The sequence below is a fragment of the Mugil cephalus genome, chromosome 16 (genome assembly GCF_022458985.1).
Source record: "Mugil cephalus isolate CIBA_MC_2020 chromosome 16, CIBA_Mcephalus_1.1, whole genome shotgun sequence".
Classification (NCBI taxonomy): Eukaryota; Metazoa; Chordata; class Actinopteri; order Mugiliformes; family Mugilidae; genus Mugil; species Mugil cephalus.
This window is the reverse complement of record NC_061785.1, coordinates 4,727,122-4,750,812: the sequence shown is the minus strand read 5'-3', so window position 1 is coordinate 4,750,812 and position 23,691 is coordinate 4,727,122. Positions and strand designations below refer to the sequence as shown.

Here is a 23,691-nt window from a genome sequence, read left to right as displayed (position 1 = left end):
ATGTGCCCTGCCCGGTTCCTCCCGTCGGGTTTCATGTCAGAGCCTCGAGCCGAGCCACAGTCACCGCTGCGTGTTTGAAGATAAACACAGGTTCTTGTCGGCCGGAAGCTGTAGGAAGAAAGGGTGTTGGCCGCGAACACAAAGGGAAAGCACAGTGTTGTGTTCACGCTCTTGTTTTTTTTTTTTAGTTTCATTCTTTTTGTTTTCTGGTTAATTTTAGCGCCCTCACTAAGACACGAGTCTCTCTTGTTACTTATTAAGCCTCAGAAAGGTCACACACGCTGCCGCCTTCTAGTAGCTGTTGATTGTCTCGGAGTGTTTTTTTTATTTTTTATGGCCGTCCTGGGCCTCCGTCCACGTTTACGAGGGAAAAATTCACCAAACAAAACCATAACAACGGCTACAGTGTCTGTGTTTACGGAGCTCAAAGCTCTACGGTTCAACTTCTGCCCGAATGTTTCTGAAACTTGAGGTGTGAGGTTTCAAATATAAATCCTGTTTCTTGTCCTGTTTCTTGTCTTTCCATCCTCCCTCCTTCAACAGGGCCATATACCGCGACTGGTAAGTGTCCGTAACCAGCGTCGTCATGATTTCCAGCAGGAGAATCATCCTGACAGCATGTTTACTGCTCTCTAACCCGCTTCAAAGTGACCTCTGTGTGTGTGTGTCTGTGTGTGGACATGGTTTCTTTTTTTTTCTCCGGGCTGAAGCGGATTCATTAATATCTCATTGCTCGTTTTTGCATGTGCATGTGCGTCGTTTGGTGTCGTCGTGCAGAGAAATATTTAATTCAAATGTGCGTGATCCATCTTCTTCTTCTTCTTCTTCTTCTTCTTCTTTTTCTTCCCCTCTTTTATGAATATACAAAAAAATAAAAAAAAGGGTTGATTCTGGAAGAAAAACATCTAATGCCATCTACTGGACTGAAACAGAAGCAGCATTTTACACTGGAGGGTTGGGAAATGTTTTATTTAAATCTTTTATTTATTAAGAGAATATTCCTCACCTCCACATTTTTTAATTTGCCGATCTTAATTGGAGGCCTGGATAGAATTAGAAAAACAACTTATAAACACATTATGAACTTGTGAGATGATGAAAATGTACCAGACGTATAAAGTGCACAGACAAAACGGGTAAAGACAGACATTTTCTAACACTAAAATAAACAATAACTAAAGTGCACAGTTAAAAATGCAATAAAATAAACAGAAATATCAGATTTTCTCCCAATCCACCAGTCAATAAGCTGAATTCTTTAGGTTTATTCCTAAATGAATTCACCTTCCTACCTGTTTCTCCTCTAGTTTGCATTAAAACTAAGCAAATCATTTTGTTTGCACTTCCCTTGCTCGCTCATGTCTCCAAAAAAAAACATCATCAGAACACGTGTGATGACGCTTACGTATCATTGGATCACGTTTAATCCATATGATTGATGAGAGACATGCACAAGGGAAGACGCGTTGCTCGTCTGTTCACGCTGACTTCGTGTGGCTCTCGACTCTTCGGATGCGTCCTCATCTACCTCCCACCCAAACCGTCTCTCTCTCTCCTCCCACGTTTTCAGGGGTAAGACGAATTACATCAACCTGGGCTCCTTCCTGATTAAGCCGGTGCAGCGGGTGATGCGTTACCCGCTGCTGCTGATGGAGCTGCTGGGGGCTACGCCCGAGAGCCACCCGGACCGGGCCCAGCTCGTGAGGGCCGTGCAGTCGGTCAAGGAGATCAACGTCAACATCAACGAGTACAAACGCAGGAAAGACCTCGGTAAAAGACCTTTTTTGGCTTTTAAATATTATCCTCAAATTTCTTTTTGTTTGCGCTCGATTACGACGTGTGACCTGGACCGGGGATGTTCTCTCCACAGTGGTGAAGTACAGGAAGGGGGACGAGGACACGTTCATCAACAAGATCTCCAAGCTGAGCATGCACTCCATCATCAAGAAGTCGAACCGAGTCAGCAGCCACCTCAAGCACCTCACGGGGATTTCACCTCAGGTACGTCTCCGCTCTCAAGTTACCATATGTTTGTTTGCAGCAGAGAATAAAGTGTGTGCAAGTATTCATAAGAATAAAGCAGCTGCAGCAATACAGTTGTGTAATGTAGCACAGTGATGCATCATCAAGGATAACTGAAAAAGAAAAAACTAACTAAATAAATGAAACTTATAATAATATGGTGTGTATGGAGGGCCCTGCAGAGAGCCTTCAAAGGTCTATCTAAATCTCTCAAGTTTAACATGCTCTCCCTTCACGTCTTCATCCCCAGATTAAAGATGAAGATTTCGACGAGGCCGAAAAGAGGTTCCGTCTGCAGGAGAGACTCATCAAGTCTTTCATCAGGGACATTTCGTTGTACCTGCAACACATCAGGGTACGAGCTCAGATTAAATCCCTAATAAAAAAAAAAATAAAAATCTAAACACTTCAAGAAGTGTTTATGTACAGAATATGAAAGAAGAAATGTGCTGGAGGCTTTTCAAAGAACCATTAAAAGCAACACAAGATTTACAAGGACCTGTGCAGAACACGGCCGTATTTCCAGTGTCACATGCTGTACTTCATCATTTTGCATTCAATATTAAGCTATTCAAGTAATACACAGGTTCAAGTATTCATTTTAAAACATGTGCAACAATTTAAAAACTAAAAAAATATATACAAAAATGTCTAATCAACCAAAGATTTTGCGACCCTCCTGCAGTACCTCTGTGGACCCACTAGGGGTCGCAAATCCCCTATTGAAAACCTATGTCCTAGAGTTATTTTTAAACCTAAACACTTCAACAAGGATCTGCATTACAAAATAAAGACATGTTTATGGTGGAAATAACACATCAACACTTCAGTTTGTTAGAATAATAACAAAGGATAACAGTTAAATTATTGTGGACAAGACGTTTTTCATTTAAATATTCAACCTTTTCCAGTGAATGTTTTAAAACATAGGTCTTCAACAGGTTGGTCTGTGACCCCTGCAGAGGTACTGCAGAATCTTTGGTTGATTAGACATTTTTTTATATATTTTTTCATGTTTGAAATAAAAAAAAATGACTATTTGAACCTGTGCAATGTTTGAATAGCTTAATATTGAATGCAAAATGATAATAATGTATATTTATAAACAGCACTAGGTCAAGTTTTTCAGTTTTACAGGATGATATTTGTGGATTATGATTTTAAAAAAAAATGAATTTCTCCTCAGGAGTCGGCCTCAGTGAAGGTTTTGGCGGCCATGAGTTTCTGTGACATCTACACAGATCGCAGTACGCCGGACCCCGAGCGCTTCCACCGAGCTCACCGCAGCATCAGCGACAAACAGTTCACGCAGTTCGTAAGTCCTCCCCTTTTCTCCTTCAAGCCTCGTTTAAGAGCTGCACCGACCGACGCCGCTCATCGCTTTTCTTTTATCCGCCCTGAGCAGAAGGAGCGCACGGAGGCCCTGGTCATCAGCCCGCTCACCCAGCTCCTCGTCATGTTCGCCGGGCCCCACAAACTCATCCAGAAGCGCTTCGACAAGCTGCTGGACTACGACAACTGCAAGGAGCGCGCCGACCGCCTGAAGGACCGGCGCGTCCAGGACGAGCTGCAGGCGGCGCGCAACAACTACGAGGCGCTCAACGCGCAGCTCCTGGACGAGCTGCCCAAGTTCCACAGCGCGGCGGAGGAGCTGTTCACGGGATGCGTCAGAGCCTTCGCTCAGTCCCAGAAGGATTTCATGAGGACGACGCTCGGGGAGCTGAAGCCTCTCCTGCAGGTGGTGAGTTACCGGGCGGAGGCTTCGCGTTCGACGCTTTCACGGCTGCAAAAAACTTTAACTTTTAATCTTCTTTACCTCCAGTTTTCTAACAGAGCCTGCAAAGAGGGCAACCTGATTGTGCAGTTTAATGAGGAGCACGGTCGAGTCCTTCAGCTCCTCCAGAGCTTCAGCTTCTGCCCCGAGAACCTGCCCCCGGCCGCAACCACCAAGAAGCCCTTCGAGAAGAAAACGCTGGAGAAGCCGACGTCTAAAAAGCAACAAGGACCTGTGAGTTGAACTCTTCATCCCGTCTTCTTGTCTTTATTCTGATAACAGCCAGGACAAGTCAATAACATTAAAACCATCTCGTGATAATTCAGTGTTCTGCTGGGAAATGTGTGGATCTAAGACCTAGAACTAGACCTAGACCAGACCAGGCACCCCCACCCCACAGCGATGCCAAAATAAAGCAACGACACCCCTCCGTTAAAACCTGTAACTTTTTTATGTTTTAGCCAAACTGCATCGCACAGACAGACGAGCACCGTTCAGGACTCATCGTCCGCTACGGCCCCGAGAAACTGTTCCAGGCTGAGAGGAACTTCAACGCCGCCCAGGACCTGGACGTCTCTATTTCGGAGGGAGACCTCGTGGCTGTAATCAAGCAGCAGGACCCCATGGGAAGCAACTGCCGCTGGCTAATTGACAACGGAGGTAAGATATTTATTGTATAAAAAGCTTTTAGCTATTGGCCTAGTGCTATTTATAAATATACATTATTATTGTCAATTTGCATTCAATATTAAGCTATTCAAATAATACACAGGTTCAAATATTCATTTTTTTATTTCAAACATGTGCAACTGCCGTAAAACATAAACATATCTAACTGGTGTACACAATTATAGAAAGAAAACAAGTTTTAATTTCACCTGGGGACTGAAGAGGCTCTCGGCCAATTGTGAGGAACCTGGCGTGTAGTATGCAGCCTTGTGATTGGCTCAGCAGCGATAGGGGTTTGGCCTACTGTGTACAGGAGGCTTAGATTGACAGGTCTCGACTAATTCAATTCAATCCAATTCAGTTTTATTTATATAGCGCCAATAACAATACAAATCGTCTCAAGACGCTTCATAAAAACCAGCCTGCAACCTCCAGAGCAGCATGAGGGCGACGGTGGCAGGAAAAACTCCCTTTTAACAGGAAGAAACCTTGATCAGAACCCAGCTCATATGGAGGAACCATCTGCCGAAGACCAACCGGTTAGAAACAGAGAAGATAGAGAGAAAAGAAGAGCAGGAGAAACAAGATAAATAAACTTCTGTCATAGATACATACAGTACATCAAGCATGTAGGGTCTAGTAATATAACACACAACTAGTGTTGTGCTCTGTGTGAAACTGTGTGCGCTGAATGATAACGTCTTCTGCCTCCATTTACCCCTTCACTAAAATATGTTGGATTCATGTTAATGTGTATTTAAAAAAAAAAATTTAATTTGTGGGTAAAAATTTAAAAAAATATATATACAAAAAATGTCTAATCAACCAAAGATTTTGCGACATTGACCTGTGCTCTAAAAGAAAAACTAATTAGCAAGCTGTTGCATCAGATCTGATGTCTCTTCTCTCGTCTTGCAGTCACCAAGGGTTTCGTGTACAGCTCCTTCCTCAAACCCTACAACCCGCGGAGGAGCCAGTCCGACGTGTCCATCGAGAGCCAGTCGTCCAACGAGTCGGGCTACGGCGGCTCCTCCCCGGTCTTCTCCCGCCAGAACAGCAACAGCACGCTGACCTTCAACCAGGAGACGGCCACCGTCAGCTTCACCGCGTCGCAGCCCCCGACCCACTCCTCGCCGCACCCGTCCCTGGACTCCGCCTCCTCCCGCAGGAGTCACCCGAGAGACGTGCCCAACGCCGCCGACCCCGTCAGCCAGAGCAACTCCATGAACTCCTCCTCGCCCAGGAATCATCCGTCGTCGAACCGCCGGGACTTCACAGACCACAGAGGCGTCCCCGGCCACAGAGACGCCGAGTCCTCTTACAGGCACTCACAGGGGAATCACAGGGACTCGTACGAGACGAGCTACGGACACAAGGAGACGTCGGACCTCTCGGAGACGGACTCTTGTCCTTCGCAGAGGAGCGGTCGTTCGCAGCGTTACGCACAGACGGACAAAACCTACCAGTACAGAAATGGAGACAGCCAGAAGAAGTACCCCAGAGAGGAGTACATCGAGCCGGAGCCGGAGCCAGAACCCGAAGTTGAACTAGACGGTCATCAGGTGAGATGCAGTGGAAGTGATTTATGATAAAAACCTCAATACCAGAGCCGTATATTAAAGAGAGTCTGGCCAACTCAACTCATGGGCGCCATGTTTGCTACATCAGAGGTTAGATTCTACAGTGTAATCCTATGGGGGTGGATGTGTTATGTTGAAATAAATGTCTTATTTTCACCATTAACAGGCCTATAAATGTTATAACCAACGTCTGTCAATATGTAAAAGGTCCTCACTTAAATATACCAGCATCTACTTCCTTTAAATATCTTAAATGAGCTGTAAAATGCTTTGTAGCCCAATCACCTCATCAGTCATGGAGCTGTGTTTACCTCAGTCTCCATGTTCATCCATCGTCATTAAAAGGTTGAAATTACTCAGAAATAGCGAAAATTAATCTAGTCTTACTATTACTTAGTATTATCATTATAACATTAGCATGCTAGCCATAATAACTTAGTAGTAACTGAGGTAAAGTTACGTGTCAATTAAATTTGTCTACCTACATGGACATAAATTACATGAACACATGGGTTTCACAGTTTATATGATGGTAGCTGCTACTTTTCTAAGCCTTTAGTCTAGATAACTAGCTAGCATAAGGTTAGCATAAGGCTAGGTTAACTTTAAACTTCATTCATTTGTAAAGCGGTGTTTTTTAGATCAAGGTTCACATTAATGATGGTATGACTTTATTTTTCCTTTATAAAACCTTAACAAACATCAAAGAGACTCGTTGACATTTACCTCAAATAATACAGAGAAATCCATTGACATCCAGTTCCTACTTTTAATCTTCTGCTCCCATAACTTTCTCCAGTTTCTTTCACTGGCGAAACGGTGGATCCATGTGGCATATTTTAACTTTTAATCCAGTTTTATTCTCTGTTATTGCCACTTCTCTATGGGTGAATATTGGTTAGATGTAGCAAACATGGCGCCCATGAAACACGTGACCAGCTCAGAACCAATCAGAATAGAGGGACAGATCAGATACTTCATTCCCTAGTTGGACCAGACTCGCTCTAATATACGGCTCTGCTCAGTGCTGCCACCTAGAGGCCTGAAAAAAATAAATAACGAATTCTCTTTATTTCCATCTTTTCAGATTTATTACGCTCTGTACTCCTTCACCTCCCGATGCGCCAACGAGCTCAGCATCTCGGCCAATCAGCGGCTCCGGATCCTGGAGTTCAAGGACATGAACGGCAACGGCGAGTGGTGGCTGGCGGAGGCGGAGGGCCGGCGAGGATACGTGCCTTCCAACTACATCCGCAAATCAGAGTACACATGATTGATCGAGTGCACGACTCACGGGACTTCGGCCTTAAGAAGACTCACTCCCCCCGAGAGCAGACGGAACAAAAAAAAAAGACAAAAAAGGAGCATGTCGACACGCTGTGATGGGAGATTGTTGTTAGTGGAGACGACTGACTTAGAAACACAGCAGTATATGCCTATATTTATAGATTTTTTTAATATTATTTTTTACTGACTGGAAACTTCCCCCCTTTTTTTTTAGTTTCCAGTGTGAAAACCTGTGAATTGCACCAGATTTCTGCCATATTCTCTAATGGATTGTACGTTGAAGAGAACAGTCTTAAAGTTTAGCACATTGGGAGATTGCAATGGAAACGTGAGCATTTTGGGTTCAGACTGACAGACCTAAAAAACTACACCGTGTTAATTACTTCTTTTTTTTTTATTTTATTTTTATTATTTTGTTCTGCATGTGGTTTATTACACCACTGTGATGGCGCATGATGATGATGGATTTACACCGTACTGCTCAACAATCAACGTTTTGAGGCACTTAACGATGGTTGCGAGGTTGAAGTGTCTGCAGAGCCATCCGGACAAGTTTTCGAGTGTTTGTGTGTACAATGAATATCATGAAAAGCACTCCTTTCTAAACTGTAACCTAGATGCCTACATTTTTTTTTACTGGGTTGACTCGGGTCAACGCCTACACAACTCTTCTCCACAGGCTCCTCTTGTAAATTTAAAGATATACTGTATAATGCTGTACATGGAGAATATGCTAATATGCCCACTGTAAAATGATCAGTTTGAATAAAAAAAACAAAAGCTCGACTGACAAAGTACAACGGACTCTTGGAGATTTTTTTATTTTTTATTCTTATTAATGATCCATGACAACTTCCAACATGAAAATGACATATTTTGACAATAGTTTGTTTTAAAAATGGTTGTTCCTACATCTCATGTTCATTATACAACTGTAATATTTGATAAACACCAAGTTTCTACATTTTTTCGTAAAAATTACTTAAGTGAATTTTCACAAAAAGTAGAACAACAAGGACACAATAAAACAAAACAAAAATATAATGCTTCTCTGTATGTTTATTATAGGAAATGAATCATTCGTCACATCGGTGCAAAAGTAACTTGTTTTCAGTATCTGCTGTGACCTCCTTGTGCTACGGAAGAGTTTTAGAGCCACACATGAGGAAAAATAAATTAGAGGAGGTATTTTTTTTCCGTCATGGACTTTGAGAGAAAAAAGTCAAAATGTTTGAAGAAAAAAAATTATAATTTCAAGAAAAAAGTTGACCTTCAAACCTGAATTACCGTATGCGTAAGGTACTAAATGTTTCTGGTAACTGCTGATCTGTCGTTCTGTCGTCTACAGTGTCGTGGAGGAAATATAATCCATTCAGCTCAGATAGTGTGTGGTTTTTTCCTTTTATGGACTTTAATGACACTGAGTTGTTACTTGGAAGATGGAGGGAAAAATACAATTCAACTAAATCTCATCTGATCTCATCTTCTACACTTATTCTACTACTAGAGTCTCATCTTCATTTGTCTGTTGCAGGGCTCATTTCAACTAAATATTTTCTAAAAAAAAATTAATAAATTAACGTGCAAACTTTGCTTTAACCAACACACATGGTTTAGTTCTTGTGGTTTATTCTCACTTTCATGAGAAAGGAGGTCGTGCAGACATTCATGTTGCAGAACACTGGTCTGAACCAGCTTTGTGATAAATTATCAGCTGTTTGCTTTAACAAAACAAACCCCCTCAGACATATGAAGAAACCTACAACGTACAGACAAAAAAAAACCTAAACATGAGAGAAAAGATTTTAACTTTACTCAATCTTAGTTTTAAACATGTTAGTGTTATTTTTATGGATGGAAATCAGTTTTCACGTGCTGCTTTTTTAAGTTTGATGGCCTCAGAAACAGAAATACAGGTCAAAGGTCCAGAAAGTACATATGGAATTTAATGAACTCACTGTCAAATCAATGCTTGGTGATAATGATTAACCAGAAGGTGGAGTGTTTGTGCGTCTCCGTCTGTTATTTAAGGGCCGGCTTCAAAAAAACAAAACAAAACAAAAAAAGTAACTATTGTCTTCCAGTTCTCCCATCATGGCCACGTTTCACATCAGCGTGGCCTGTGTGGTAGCTTCACTCCTACAACTGTGTGCACTTTCTGCTTCTGGACAGGGAATCTTTGTGAGTATGAGTAAAAATACAAAAGAGTTTATGTGAAACGTGGTGAGCATTTGTTAATATATGTTCATATTTTCTGCATGAACTCTTGATTTTGTTGCAGGGCTTCACAGAAACAGGCGACACAGAAGGTAAAAATAGCTTCGGAGTCTGTTAAAGTTGACGAATAAATGCTGGAAACCATTGCTTTTCTGTTTTTCTTTGCAGGTTATGAGTACTATTATGACTACGTCACTGAAAGCCCTGCAGAGGATTATTATTTGAACCTAGATGATTGGTTGTATGGGCTTCTGGACATTTCAGGTAAACATCTTCTGTTTCCTTGTTAAAAAGCACAGATGAGCATTTATTTTCTTTTTTTTTTTTTAATCATTCTAGTTTGTCCTCTTTCTTTCTGTATTCAACAAGACCTCCACTGATCCGGATACATCCAGAATCACCCCGTTCCCGCAGGGTTTTCTCCGTATTTCTCTTAGCATTAACGAGCTTTCCCCACATCTGTTCTGTTTGCGTTTAGACGAGTGTGATCCCAATCCGTGTTTGAATGGAGGCGCATGTAGCAGCTCCACGGACGGTGGCTTCCAGTGTTCATGCCCTGAGCCTTACACAGGAAAAAAGTGTCAGAAAGGTACGGCTGTCATATAACTGTGACAACTTTAAGGACATTTTTTGAAAGGTCTGGTCTTTTATTACAACTACAACTTTTTCCGCTTTGTTTTAGATGGATAGAAAGATGCTTTATTCATCCCAAACTGGGAAATTTCTGAAATTTTAGCACAAAGAAGTACAACTACATGATGTACGGTGTTTTAATTTGAATACCTGTGCTTTTACTGAACATTTTATGAACAAACTTAAAGAAAAATAAGTTAAATTTTAGTGCATTGCTGCCACCTGCTGTTTAATTCTGGGCCTCAGCGTAACGTTACGTCTGCACCTCTTAATAAATGGGTGCGACCCAGAATGTAAAATGTAAATGAATCCCACATTGGCCATATTCTCTGGGTCTTTGTGTAAGTCTGAACAAAAGAAAAGAAATAGATTTTATTTGGTAAGAAAAAACAGAAAGAAAATACCTTTTTTGCTTGATTGTTGAAACTGTTGAAACCATTGACTGTTTATACTATGTCCAAACATCATCGTAACATCACCCATTGGATTCTGAACCTCGAAAATGAAGCCGGAAGTGGGCGGAGCCTGTGGCCGCCATGTTGGATGAGCTTTACTCCACCCACACGTGGATATTCCAAATATGGACATTGGGAAGTTGTGTTAGACGTTGAGACCCTCTACCACCTGTCACTCAAAGTGGGAACGTCCTTAATTATGCAGAAATTTAAACCTTAATAAATAATAGTGAAATAAACTAGTGAGACCATAATAGTTTTTTTGTACCAGGCTGTAAACATGTTTAATAATGCTGTAAATTTGGGTTTTTTTAACATGGGGGTCTATGGGGATTTGCTCCCTTTTGGAGCCTCTAGTGGCCACTTGATGAACTGCAGTTTTTTGCACTTCCACATGGGCCTGATCGCTCAGACCCGGAGGCTGCTGCTCGGTTGAAATTTTGGCAAATTTATAAATATTTCACATGCACGATATTTAGCTTTTTTTGTGCCAAATGTGTTTCAGTCAAAGATGTTTGCAAGAATGTGAAGTGTGGCCACGGGAGCTGTGTCGTCACGTCTGCTGCTCCTTTCTACCAGTGCAAGTGCAAACCTCCATACAAGCCACCCAACTGCAAGAAAGGTTTGCCCCCACTGACGTCTTACTGACATGTTTCCATTCGCTCTTTCTTCACATCCCACCTGTAGAAAAGAAAAATGCATTTATACATTTATACACCAGCTTCCTTTGTGTTCACAGCTTCTTGCCGACCCAATCCCTGCCACAACGGAGGTTCGTGCAGGAGGGACTCCGCCCGCTCCTCCTTTCAATGCTCTTGCCCTGCCGGGTATAGTGGGAAGTTCTGTGAAGTCGGTAAATGCTTGTTTCTTAAACAGAACTTCAAAAAACACACAGATATTAACCTCCTGAGACCCGCCGTCCTCATATGGGGACATTTTAGGTTTAGGTTTGTTGTCTGCTTCATATAAGGAGACACTTTTGTCTGCCATGTACTGGTAGCGAAGGGTCAATACACTTTTCTAGTTTGATATGACATGAAAATTTAACAAATTCACATGTACTCGTTTGAGGACGTTGGGATTTTATCGTTTCCAATTCTGCTTTTGCATTAAAATAAACAGTTTTATAATTTAAATTGTAATACACAGTGATTTAATCTCTTTCAAAAAGTACGTCCAGTTCAAATCTTAATTTTATCTTAAAGAAATTAAGATGAAATTCCAAACAAAAGCTTGGGTCTTAGGAGTTCAAGTAAGATTTCTTTTTTATTATTATTATTATTCCTAGGTTCAAACGACTGTTACCAAGGTGACGGAGAGTCTTACCGCGGCATGGTGAGTGTGACCATTGAGGGGGAAGAGTGTCTGGACTGGAATTCGTATTTCGTCCTGCAGAAAGGGGGAGATCCGTTCAAAGAGTACGAAGGCTTCGACGGGATTGGACCCCACAGCTACTGCAGGTGAGGACTCATCCTCTGCTAAAGTTGCATGTTAATGTCATTTTGTTTTTTATTTAAAGCTGTTAAAAATCCACGCCCTGCGTTCAAGGAACCCCGATGGAGATGATCAGCCCTGGTGCTTTATTAAGAAAAACGGCAGACTGAAGTGGAACTACTGTAAAATTAGAAAATGTTCTGAGGGTAAAAAAAGAAAGAAGAGGAGAAGAACAAATTACACATTCCTCCTTCTGCTGCTCTCATTTTAAGTTTCCATCCCAGCTCCAGGAATCGCGCCGACAGATCCGGCTCCAGCTCCAGCTCCAGTCGGGCCCGACGTCTCCACGGCCTGGTTCTCCCAGTGTGGGAGGCCGCAGCCTGGACGCTCATCCAGGATCTTCGGGGGCAAAAAGTCTCTTCCTGGAGCTCATCCTTGGCAGGTTTCCTTGCAGACCAGAGACCAGAGAGGCTTGGGACGCTTCAACCACATCTGTGGAGGCATCCTCATCGAGTCCTGCTGGGTACTCACTGCTGCACACTGCATGTAAGCTCTGATGTGTTGAGTTGATTTGGGCGTCAACACAACTAGATCACACACTTTTTTTACCCTTTTTTTTACTCTTTATCCAGTAAAAGTGGAGCGGAGATGCAGGTGGTGCTCGGAGGCGTGGACATAGATAGAGATGAAGTGTATGATCAGGTCATTCCTGTGGAGAATGCCATTGTGCACCGGGAATACAGGCAGACGCCCTTTGCTGTTTACAATGACGTCGGTGAGGTGTAAGATAAAGTGTTTTAAAATGAGTTATTACAAATGCAAATGTCTCATTTTTTGAATTATTTTTTATTATTTAAATAGCCTTGCTTAAGCTGAAATCCACACAGAGACCGTACTGCGCCAAAGAGACTCGCTTTGTGAAGACGGCGTGTCTACCAGACCAGCCTTTCAACAGCGGGACAGAGTGTGTGATCTCAGGATGGGGTGTGACGGAAACACGTAAGCATCATTTCAGTCTGAAAGCACGAACGAGGCGTCACGACTCAATAGTGGTTCTGAGGTGATCGAGTCTTAGCTTCTGCAGAAGTGGAGAACGTGCAAATTTTAAAACAGAAAACACAGAAAATGTTTTGAACTTGGCAGCTCATGGATATTCAACCAGTTCACCCAGTCCTATATCACGCATTTACATCGGAAAACAAGGTAATACACTCCTGTTTGTCGCTGTGTCGTCTCAAGTCAAAGACAAAATCCTGTTCAGAGCCATTTAATCATTTCTTGCCACTTATTCATTAGGATAAATTAACCTACTTCTCCCATTTTGATAGATGGTGTAAATAAATACCAACAACTCAAATAGAGGATTTTTTTAGAAATAGAAAAACCTTTATTGTCCAACAATGGGGAAATTGCAGTTTGCAACAGAATACAGAGGGGCAGAAAAGTAACAACGAATAAAGGGTGGACTGTGTAAAAGATAAATAATAAGATAAAAAAATAAAATAGAATAAACAATATACAAGTATTGGTATATATACAAAAAGTATTGAATTGCAACAAAAAATAGTTGGATCCAAGATATTTTAGGGGATAAGGGATAGCTTAATATCAAATGCAAAATAACAATAATAATGTATATTTATAAATAGCACAAGGCTGAGTTTGATATAGTACACATATAGTACTGTAGTTAGGGGGTCTCTACTTAGGCCCCTGATTTAGACGCACATTGAGCACATCTGAAGAGACTGAACGTTGCTTCTTTCTTTCTTTGTGTCTGTCTCAGAGACTTACGGCACCAACCAGCTGCTGGACGCTCGCGTCCTCCTCATCTCCCAGGACAAGTGTAAAGCCCCCCACGTTTACGGAAGCTCCCTGGACGACAGCATGTTCTGCGCGGGCAACATCAACGGGGGCGTGGACTCCTGTCAGGTATCCGCTCCTCGTTCTTATGTGCATGACATGCTTCTTATTTATATAGACGGAGGAACTAAATGCTGGATCTGCTTCTGCAGGGCGACTCCGGGGGCCCTCTGGTGTGCGAGCGTAACGGGACCCACTACGTCGTTGGCGTGGTGAGCTGGGGCGACGGCTGCGGGAAGAAATACAAGCCGGGCGTCTACGCCAACGTCAGGAGATTTGTGGACTGGATCGCTCTTCATTTACGCTCGTGAGAATGCGTTTCTCACTCTGCGAAGTCCAAGAATTTTCTTTTGCAAGAGCCAGTTTCAGGGTTTTGGCTCCATCAGTAGAATGTGCCCAAGTAAAATTTACTCAAGTAATGTACTAAGTTCTTTGCATACCACAGTCTACCTCTTGCTACACAATAAAAAAGTTAAAATACATGCGGTTTCTTTATTTTATTTATTTAACCCACATTTAACCAGGTTATTCCCATTGAGATCAATGCAGTGGAAATTTTGGTGGGTTGAATCTTATGTTATGCATCATCTATGTTGTCTTATGCACAATGGAGTGTTTCTGAATTTTGTGATGAAACTTCAGAGTCTTAGCTTTCAAAAGAGACCATGCATGAGCTCCAAACTGGACATGAACAACATTCAATTTACTTTGGCTACGTCCTAAATAGGCGTTTTTCTGAAAAAAGGCCGGAATGATAAGAGAGTTACAGGAAATCTCCACAAACATAAACATTAATAAAACTATATGCTCTATATGCCAATGCTCATGAAGACAGAAATAAATGTATACATGTCTAAAATAAAACCCCATCCTCACTCTCAGCTTTTTAATGTAATTAATTTTCAATATAAGATTTAGAAGTCAGATCATTGAGCCATACCCCAAGGTTTTTAAAACTGGAGAAAACTTCTAATTTCTTTGCCCTGATCAGAACTTGTATCAACAGAGGTCATGGGTGGTTTACCAGCATTAGCATTTAAATTTGTTTACTAGCAAAAGTCAATTCAGTGGTGAGACCAGAGCAATACATCACTGCATCATCAGCATAAAAACAAACAAGGCTTCACTTGTATTATGTACTGTTTATGTACATAAAAAATGGTCCAGTGGTCCCAAAACAGATCCCTGGGGTACACCACTACAAATATCTAACCAGCCAGAGGAGAGATCATCAAACAGAACACATTGTGATCTTTCAGAGAGGTTATTAACAAACCATCCCACTGCCTTGTAAACCTCTATTCAAAGTGAAATGGTCAACAGTATGAAAGGCTACTAATAGTGCTGTGTTGATTCCTAAAGCCAGACTTTACATAAAAACACACAAAAAAAGTACTTTTAAAACTTTACATGCAACGTAGGGATAATACTTGAATACTTTTATTTCCAGGTGCAAGATTTTACTGATAATATCTATGAAATGTTTCGTTATATATCTTATATACTGGATTTACAAGGAATTTATTTTTAGCTGTTTCATCCAGTTACATAAAAAAAACTCATCTGCTACAGTAAAACCTCTAACCTGCTATAATCCAAAACTTTGCCTTGATAAGTCCATGTGAGCTGAGAGAGTTTCCATAAACTGGCTGTTAAAGTTTCCCTTCAAGACGCAACTCACACGGACATTTCCAGCGTACGTCCTTGCAAGGTAATGTTTAATCCCCTATTTTAAGCGTGTTTCAATGACCTAGAAGCAGGATTTACGCATGCGGCTTGAGGCTCAGATGAGGCTCAGACCAACCACAAAACAATCACCATCGCTGCAAATACACTCAAAAAACTATCTCTGCTGAGCATTGGTCGCGGGGTGGGATTTAATAAGCTTTGGCTTCTTCCTACTCTTTCTTCCTTCCTCCTCGGTCTGAAAGTTGACCTAAAAAACCCTCCGGAGCAAGCCTGAAGGCGACAGTGGCAAGGAAGAGTTTCCTTCAGTTCCTCATCATTAGTCTACAGATAATAATAATTATTGCTTTGTGGAAAGCAACACGAGGTCAAATAAGTACAAATGCACAGTAGAAAAAGTAAACACGGGCCTAAAAACACACAAACTCCCACAGGATCAATGTACCTTGGCTAAAGATTGACAAATGAATATGTGGGGTTTAGGGAATTGATGTTTCTTTTTTTGTGCATACCTTAGTGTCTAGTCCTCTGAACCATGACAGGAGTTAGCAACATGCTGGTTGCAGGGACCCTGCTGCTTTTCCTCAGTGCGCTAACCGTTCACGGAAACAACCTCACCGTAAGTCTTTGTCGGGCTGAGTTTAACTCATACTGAAGTTATGAAGAGAGCTGGCTGACCTGTTCTCTACTGTGATTTTGTCATTTCAGTCGGAAATCACATGTGAGAACGTTTCTTCAGATGATCAGTGCTGGTGACACCCGGCTGCGTCCTTTTAGTGCACTCACTGAACTATTTCCTAGAATGTTTGCAGCCATTTAAACTTGTGTTCTGTTTGATGTGTAACATTTTAAGGTGGAATTGTTTCTGCGCTTTAAACTTTTGTTTTACTTGTTTCAAATTTAGTCTAAAATTCTAAATGTCTCTTGGTCTGGATTCAACACTGAACTCAACTTAATCAGCTTTCTGTTCTTGGCAGTTATCGACTATGTTGACTACCCTACTGATCCACCTAGTATTTCTAACTCTGAGAACGCCTGGATGGTTTTGCTCCAGAATGAGTCCAGTAAGTGGATTATGGAAAACTGTGACTGTGTCTTATACTTCATCTCTCCATTAAAACTGATTTTTTTTCTTGTCATTTCCAGATTTTTGTGATCCAAACCCTTGCCTCAACGGTGGCTCCTGCACAAGCTCTGATATGGACTTCACATGCTCATGTCCTGAGCCGTACATGGGCAGAACCTGCCAGACATGTAAGAAGAAAGTGTTTTTTTAAGAGGCCATGCAACTTGTTTGAAACGCATCACGGAAGTTAACCAGCTTTGTCTTTTCATGTCTTCAGTGAGAAACGTTTGCGAGAACGTCATATGTGGATATGGAGACTGCGTCGTCAACGTGACGAGGGAACCGTACTACGAGTGCAAATGCAGACCTCCGTTCCAGGGCCCAAACTGCAAGATACGTGAGTGCACCATTGACTTATCGTTTAAAGCAGCATCTAAACCAGGGATCTGCAGCGTTTTTCAGGTGTGTTAGCTTCCCTTCTGCTAATGTTGCAGCATTAGACTGGGATTTGAAACTTAATAGGCTCTCGGCCAATTGCGGAGAACCTGACAGAGTCAGTGTGTAATATGGAGCCTTGTGATTGGCTCAGCAGCAATAGGGGCGGGGCCTACAGGAGGCTTAGATTGACAGGTCTAGAGTGAACTGTTGAATGAGAGATAAAAATACAGATATTTATCTAGTGTTTTACTAAAATATGTTGGATTCATGTTAATGTGTATTCAAAGACATTTAAATCTGTGAGGGAAAATTAAAAAATGTATAAACAATGTCTAATCAACCAAAGACGTTGCAACCCCCTGTTTAAGACCTATGATCTATAGGATGTGCAAAGATTCTGTAAACATTTTCACACACAAAAAGAAACTTTTCGGCAAAAGTATAATGGCATCAGTATGATCCGTAGTTCATGTTCACTATGTTCACTATGTTACATAAAAGAGAGTAACCAATGAGCATGTCTTGTCTGCATCAGGGCCATCGTCTCCCTGTGAACCAAACCCCTGTCAAAACGGAGGCTCCTGCATCAAAAGGACGCGACGCTTTGGCTGCGCATGTCCAAGCGGGTACACTGGGAAGTTCTGTCATATCGGTAAAGAACATTTTTACGTTTGAATCGTGTTCTACATGAAGACACGTAAGATGTGTCAGAGGTGCAATTTCTCAGGAAAATGTCGAGCGGATGATAATCTTGATGAAACAAAAAAAACCCAATAATTTTTACTTTTAATTTTGTAGCTTCTGTGTTTTTTTCTGTATTTATGCAGCTGGACGTTGAAATATTCCACTTCTCTGTATTCAGTAATTGATATAACTCTTACACATCATCTTTTCTATTTATCTTGCACCAACTAGCTTACTAGTCCACACTTTCTTTATTTTGTATATTCTTCAAATTTGATATTGTCTTTTATTGTTTATTTTTGTACATACACCACCGGTCAAAAGTTTTGGAACAATCCAATAATTCTTTCTTTTTTTATTCAAATGTATGCAGCTTATTGTGTCATTTGAAAATGAAATGAAAGCATAGAGCGAATAAACAACTTGTCTTTTGTCTTGTGTAGCTCCTACTGACTGCTACGAGGGAAATGGAGAGACGTACAAGGGTGTGGTCAGTATGACTGAAGAAGGGGAGGAGTGTCTGCACTGGCGATCCTATTTCATTGTGCTCAACGGGGAAGATCCGTTTGTTACATACTCACATTTCCCATCCCTGGATGCTAACTTCTGCAGGTATTTTAAAATGATATTTCCCACCGTCTATTATATCTTAAGTGACCATTATACCTCATCATTTACTGTATGAACGTAACCATGAACCTGTAATTAGAGTGCAATCTTGTGTTGGTGGATTGAATGATAAACCAAATGTCACCCATTCCACAGCATTAGTTCACATTTAGCCAGTGTTTCATTGTTTAATAACATTAAAACTTCTCACCAATGTATCCAGAGACTCATAGAAAGTAAGTAAATAAAATGTCTTTCCTTTCTTCATTGATAAAAGTGTATTTCAACGAACTCTTTTTGGGTTTGTATCTTCTTATAACGTCATAAAGGAATGGACGAATGTATGACGTCACCGCCGCCTCAGGCCACGCCCCCATGAAAACATGTTGAAATGTATCGGTAAATACAGCGAAACCAGGGAAAAACGTGGATTATCAGATCGAAATTAAGGACAAGTGAACTCGACAATGATCCATACGAACTAGTATGGATTTGGAAAAGTGGATTAGCCTCAGTTTCAGTTAGTTTGAGGCCATTTCAGTTATGTTTAATGTAGCTAAATAAAATATGCTAACGCTAAGAGCTTTACTGAGAAGTAACGTTGGACATACAAATAGCGTCCAGACCAGACGTTAAATGAATGACGCAATATTTTCGAAAAGAGATCGAAAATATTGCGTTTGTTGTTTTATTGTTATTTGTTGTTGGAACTGAAATCTGTAAAAAGTATATCTCTAATTGGCTGCTTTTGAAATCTGTTGGTTCAGTCAATCGCACAACAGCTCTTCACCTTTTTTTTTTTTTTTTAATTGCAGTTTAGTAGCTATTAAAGTCTACAATTCAAACTAATGCTGCTAATCTCCGTGTTCAACGGTCACTTTCTTCCACTGCCGTAACCATGGAGACGTCGCCTAGCTGTGACGTCACGCACATACCCTCTGTATATAAACACACAAGGCAGTTTCAGATTGAACTCTTGGGTTTTTTAACCACATTAGCTCTCCTGCCTCGTACCAGACTTAATCCGGTTGAACAACAGCCTTTATGTAACAGATAACATCATGTTATTAATGTTAATGCACATTATTGCACCTCATTAATCCTTAATATGTATATAATACATACTTACTTCTGTCTCCTTTTATTGTACATTTTTTTGCTTATATTATTTATATATTATATTATATATATTATATATTATTTTTCTTTTTACTTGTGGTGTTTGTTTTTATGTGCAACTGAGCTACTGTTCCCTTGTGAATAAAGTCTGCCTAAGTTTCGTCTTGAGGTCAATGACGAAACTTGAAATATGGAAGATGTGGATGGTAACTGAATATTGAAATAGTTATTTGTGTGTCCCTGTAGCACCAAGAACAATTGAAGTCATTTTAAATTGGGTTCCCCTTTCTGTTCTTTTTATTTCATCACTGTAGGAACCCAGATGCAGATTACAAGCCTTGGTGTTTTGTTAAAAGACAAAACAATCTAGATTATGGCTTCTGCCAAGTCAGGCGGTGCACTGAAGGTGATCACACTTTCACACTTTCACACTTTCACACGCGCAGTACAACATACTCTTATGTGCTATTTACAGTTTCTTTGTGCTGTTCCTCAGACGCTCCTCCCACGGAAGTTTCACCACAGACACCAGAGACAAATCCTATGCCGTTCACCCAGTGCGGAAAACCCCAGCCTCGCGTTAACAGGATTTTTGGGGGCAGCAAGTCTTTTGCAGGAACCCACCCGTGGCAGGTGTCCTTGCTAATGAGAACCAAGGGCTCATCTGAGAACTTTACCCACATGTGTGGCGGCATCTTAATCACATCCTGCTGGGTCCTCACTGCAGCCCACTGCATGTAGGTCTTCTTTTTTTTTTTTCTTTTTAATAAATTCAATTTCCATTTCCAGTTCATTCAATTCTCTGCTATGAGCTAACTTTTTTTGTTTGTTTGTTTGTTTTTGTTTTACAGTTCCAAAACTGAGGAAATCCAAGTGAAGTTGGGAGGAGTTAACTTGGAGGTAGAGGAGGAAATGGACCAGACCATCCCAGTGATAGAAACCATTCGTCATGAGAAGTACCTGCACACGTCTGAAGCTCTTTACAGCGACATCGGTATGTCAACTTTATCAGATTATACAGATAATATGTAGAAATGTAAAGGATTGAAAATGCTACAAATATGCCAATCAGCCGTAACATTATGACCACTGACAGGGGAAGTAAATGACATTGACCATCTTGTGACAATTCAATGTTCTGCTGGGGAAGCTTTTGGACCTGACATTTATTCATGTGGATGTTACTTACTAGGTGGATAGCACCCACCTAGACCAGACCAGACCAGACCAGACCAGACACCCCATAGCAATGACACTCCTTGGTGTCACACACAAAAACAGCTTAGGAACAGCTCAAAAAAAACATGAAGAACATCACGAGGTGTTGACCTGACCTCCAAATTCACTGCATCCCAAACTGATCAAGTATCTGTGGGCTGATCAAAGAGCCCCATTGACAAAATTCTCTTGCCAGACACCACAGGACACCCTGAGAAGGCCCACGTCCATTCTCTGATGAGTTGCAACTGTGAGACCTACACGACATTAGGGAAGGTGGTCAAAATGTTATGCCTGATTGGTGTATTGGTGTACATAAAGATGATGGGCTTGTTTGATTATTGAGGTAGTTAATTTCCTATGTAGCTCTGCTTAGACTCAACACCACGGATGGCTCCTACTGCGCTCGTGAAAATCGCTTTGTGAAGGCAGCGTGCCTACCAGATCAGATGTTCTCACCTGGAAAGGAATGTGTAATCTCTGGATGGGGAGCCACGGAGACCCGTAAATTTCAAACTTTTCATGTCACAAAACACCATGATGAAGAAAACCTTTTTTTTTAACGTCTCATTTGAAATTTTATTTTAACCTTATTTAACTTTTCAAGAGAAGATCAGCAATCACCTGCTGAGCGCTCGTGTTTTCCTGATCTCCGATGAGCGGTGCAAGGCTCCTCACATCTACGGAGATCTGCTGGACGACAGCATGTTTTGTGCCGGGATCATGCAGGGGGGCGTCGACTCCTGCCAGGTGTGTGCATTTTTTTGGGAAAGTTCAACCAAAAGTTTGCATAAGAGGGAGGGGAAGGTGACCTTTGATCAGCGCCGCCGTAAATAAGTTTTGTCTTGTGTTTAGCCTTGTGTTTTGTTTGAGGTAGTGATGTGAAATATCGATACGTCCGATACCAGGTCTAAAATCGATCCTCAAATCAGACAGAAAAGGAGAGCACGGTGTCAGAATTAAAACGCAAGTTTTCATTTTGTAGTAGTTTAAAGAGTTAAATAATATTTTTTAAATGGTCTTATTATTATTCTACAAAAAAAATTTTTGTGATTCTATATAATCGTGTTGAGGTAGTGGTTTGTTGAGGCCACTACCTCAATAAACTTTGAATTTAAAATAAATAAAGAAATTACTCTGATATCTTGTCTTCTTTATGAAGCTATGATTTGAAATACAATACTTTTTTTTTTTAAGTTTACCAGACACATTAGGGTGTATTTACACAAAGTATCGGTATTGGATCGGTATCACAGATACCACCTGAATTTTACCCTGTACTAGTTCGAGGTACCTTTACCACATTCATTATTACACAAGATGTGATGTTACAATCCCTTGTACCAAGATCTGAGGCAAAACACATTTAGAACCCAGTCCGACTGAAAAACAGACCAGCAGACCAACCAACAAGAAGATACCAGCTAACTAGCCTAGCCAACAGCAGTAGGTAAGAAAAAAAAGAGGCCAACCAGCAGGCTAGGTCGTTAGCTACCGCTAGTATACAAAGTATCGGTATCGGATCGGTATCGCTGATACCAGCCTTAAGTTTTACTCAGTATCGGTATCGGAAAGGAAATTGGTGGCATCCATCACCATTTCGAGGTACCTCTGCCGACATTAACTTGTAGCTCTTCTCAACCCCTGCAGGGTGATTCTGGAGGCCCGTTGGTGTGTGAGCACAACGGGACACATTACGTCGTCGGCGTGGTGAGTTGGGGTCAAGGATGCGGCATAACAGACAAGCCTGGTGTCTACTCCAATGTGTACGAATTCGTCGACTGGATCTACAGCAAGATCAATGGAACACTGCGCAACTAGTGTGTTCGCCTTTTTATTCTTGCAAAGAAAAAAAAAAATGAGACAACAGCTTCTTCTGCCTTGGAAAAAAAAAGAAAAAAAGTTTATTTTATCAGCAATAAAACCAAGCATTTACTCCCAGCCCAGCTTTGAGTTAAACGAGGCACTGTTACAAACTCACAAAGCTGAACCTGCCAGACAAAAGTAGATCGTTTCGTTGGGCCTATGCTTCTTCCTCGTGTGTCCCTCATTCATTTGTCACTTACTAAAGATAAAAAACAATCAATGTAAAAATCCTTTTTGTAATTTGCACCGCTGACAGTACAGCAAACCCTGGTCCGGCTCTGTATCCTCTGAATAGACTCTGTACACAAACACTAAATGCAAACTTTTAACTTCAGCCTCTCGTTCAGTTTGACTTTTTTTTTTGTCCTGAAGCAACTTCATTTTGGTTCAGCTGGTGTTGAAAATGATCCTCGAGGGACAGTTTAACCCAGGGGTGTCAAAAAAAACCCAAACCCGGCCTGCTAAATGGTCCGATGTATCCCTTGGGATGAATTTGCAAAGATTACATAGAAGGCTACAGAAGTGTATTGCATTCACTTGAAAAAAATAGTAATTTATTTTATGGTTATTTTTTTTCGGGCTAATTATTTCTGTTAATCAGAGTAATATATTTTTTTAGTTTGTTTTCCTGAGTATTTTTTTTTCCTGTTTTTCAGAGTATTTATTCATTCATTTATTTATTTATTTTTTTTTTTTTTTTTGTTTTTTGGAGATTTTTTTTATTCCCCTCCTGAAAAATTAAAAATTACCATGAAAAACAGAAGTTGAAAAAACAAAATCTGAAAAACAGAAAAAAATAATACTCAGAAAAAAAAATAAATAAATAAATAAATTACTCAGAAAAGCAGAAAAAAAATCCTAAAAACAAACCGACAAAATATATTACTCAGAAAAAAAAATCAGAAAAAAAATAAACCAAAAATTAAATTACATAGAAAAATGTTTTAAATTTTATTTATTTATTTCTAATGGATGCAGAACACTTCCTTAGAAGACTGCATTTTTTCCAATAAAAGTATTTGCTATTCCTAATTTGGCCACTAGCGGCTGCACTGTTTCAGTAAAGTTTGG

At 40.8% G+C, this 23,691-nt stretch overlaps 3 protein-coding genes across 6 annotated transcripts in view; all 3 read left to right on the top strand.

Moving 5' to 3' along the window:
- LOC125022215 (dynamin binding protein) overlaps positions 1-8,129 on the top strand; it is a 56,312-nt gene extending 48,183 nt beyond the window's left edge. For 3 of the 4 annotated variants that reach the window (XM_047608654.1, XM_047608656.1, XM_047608658.1), the window contains 10 exons: positions 544-561; positions 1,571-1,770; positions 1,871-2,001; positions 2,273-2,377; positions 3,209-3,337; positions 3,428-3,763; positions 3,845-4,030; positions 4,258-4,456; positions 5,384-6,027; positions 7,133-8,129. In XM_047608654.1, coding sequence (XP_047464610.1) covers positions 544-561; positions 1,571-1,770; positions 1,871-2,001; positions 2,273-2,377; positions 3,209-3,337; positions 3,428-3,763; positions 3,845-4,030; positions 4,258-4,456; positions 5,384-6,027; positions 7,133-7,318 — 2,134 coding nt within the window. In that variant the 3' untranslated portion in view covers positions 7,319-8,129. The remainder of the gene's footprint in view (positions 1-543; positions 562-1,570; positions 1,771-1,870; positions 2,002-2,272; positions 2,378-3,208; positions 3,338-3,427; positions 3,764-3,844; positions 4,031-4,257; positions 4,457-5,383; positions 6,028-7,132) is intronic. The other variant, XM_047608655.1, reaches the window with a different exon arrangement.
- A 1,243-nt stretch (positions 8,130-9,372) lies between these two features.
- On the top strand, positions 9,373-14,416 carry LOC125022489 (hyaluronan-binding protein 2-like). Its single transcript, XM_047609178.1, has 13 exons — positions 9,373-9,513; positions 9,614-9,641; positions 9,718-9,813; positions 10,028-10,138; positions 11,143-11,259; positions 11,377-11,490; positions 11,926-12,097; positions 12,186-12,277; positions 12,356-12,617; positions 12,704-12,846; positions 12,933-13,070; positions 13,858-14,003; positions 14,087-14,416. Exons 1-13 carry the CDS (start codon positions 9,427-9,429, stop codon positions 14,243-14,245), a joined length of 1,665 nt encoding a protein of 554 aa, XP_047465134.1. The 5' UTR covers positions 9,373-9,426; the 3' UTR covers positions 14,246-14,416.
- A 1,669-nt stretch (positions 14,417-16,085) lies between these two features.
- LOC125022496 (hyaluronan-binding protein 2-like) lies at positions 16,086-22,954 on the top strand. Its single transcript, XM_047609188.1, has 13 exons — positions 16,086-16,239; positions 16,329-16,341; positions 16,598-16,684; positions 16,767-16,874; positions 16,964-17,083; positions 17,660-17,776; positions 18,252-18,420; positions 19,851-19,942; positions 20,033-20,273; positions 20,388-20,530; positions 21,121-21,258; positions 21,362-21,504; positions 22,405-22,954. The coding sequence occupies exons 1-13, from the start codon at positions 16,156-16,158 to the stop codon at positions 22,573-22,575; spliced, it is 1,626 nt and encodes a 541-aa protein (XP_047465144.1). The 5' UTR covers positions 16,086-16,155; the 3' UTR covers positions 22,576-22,954.
- The last annotated feature ends 737 nt before the right edge of the window (positions 22,955-23,691 follow it).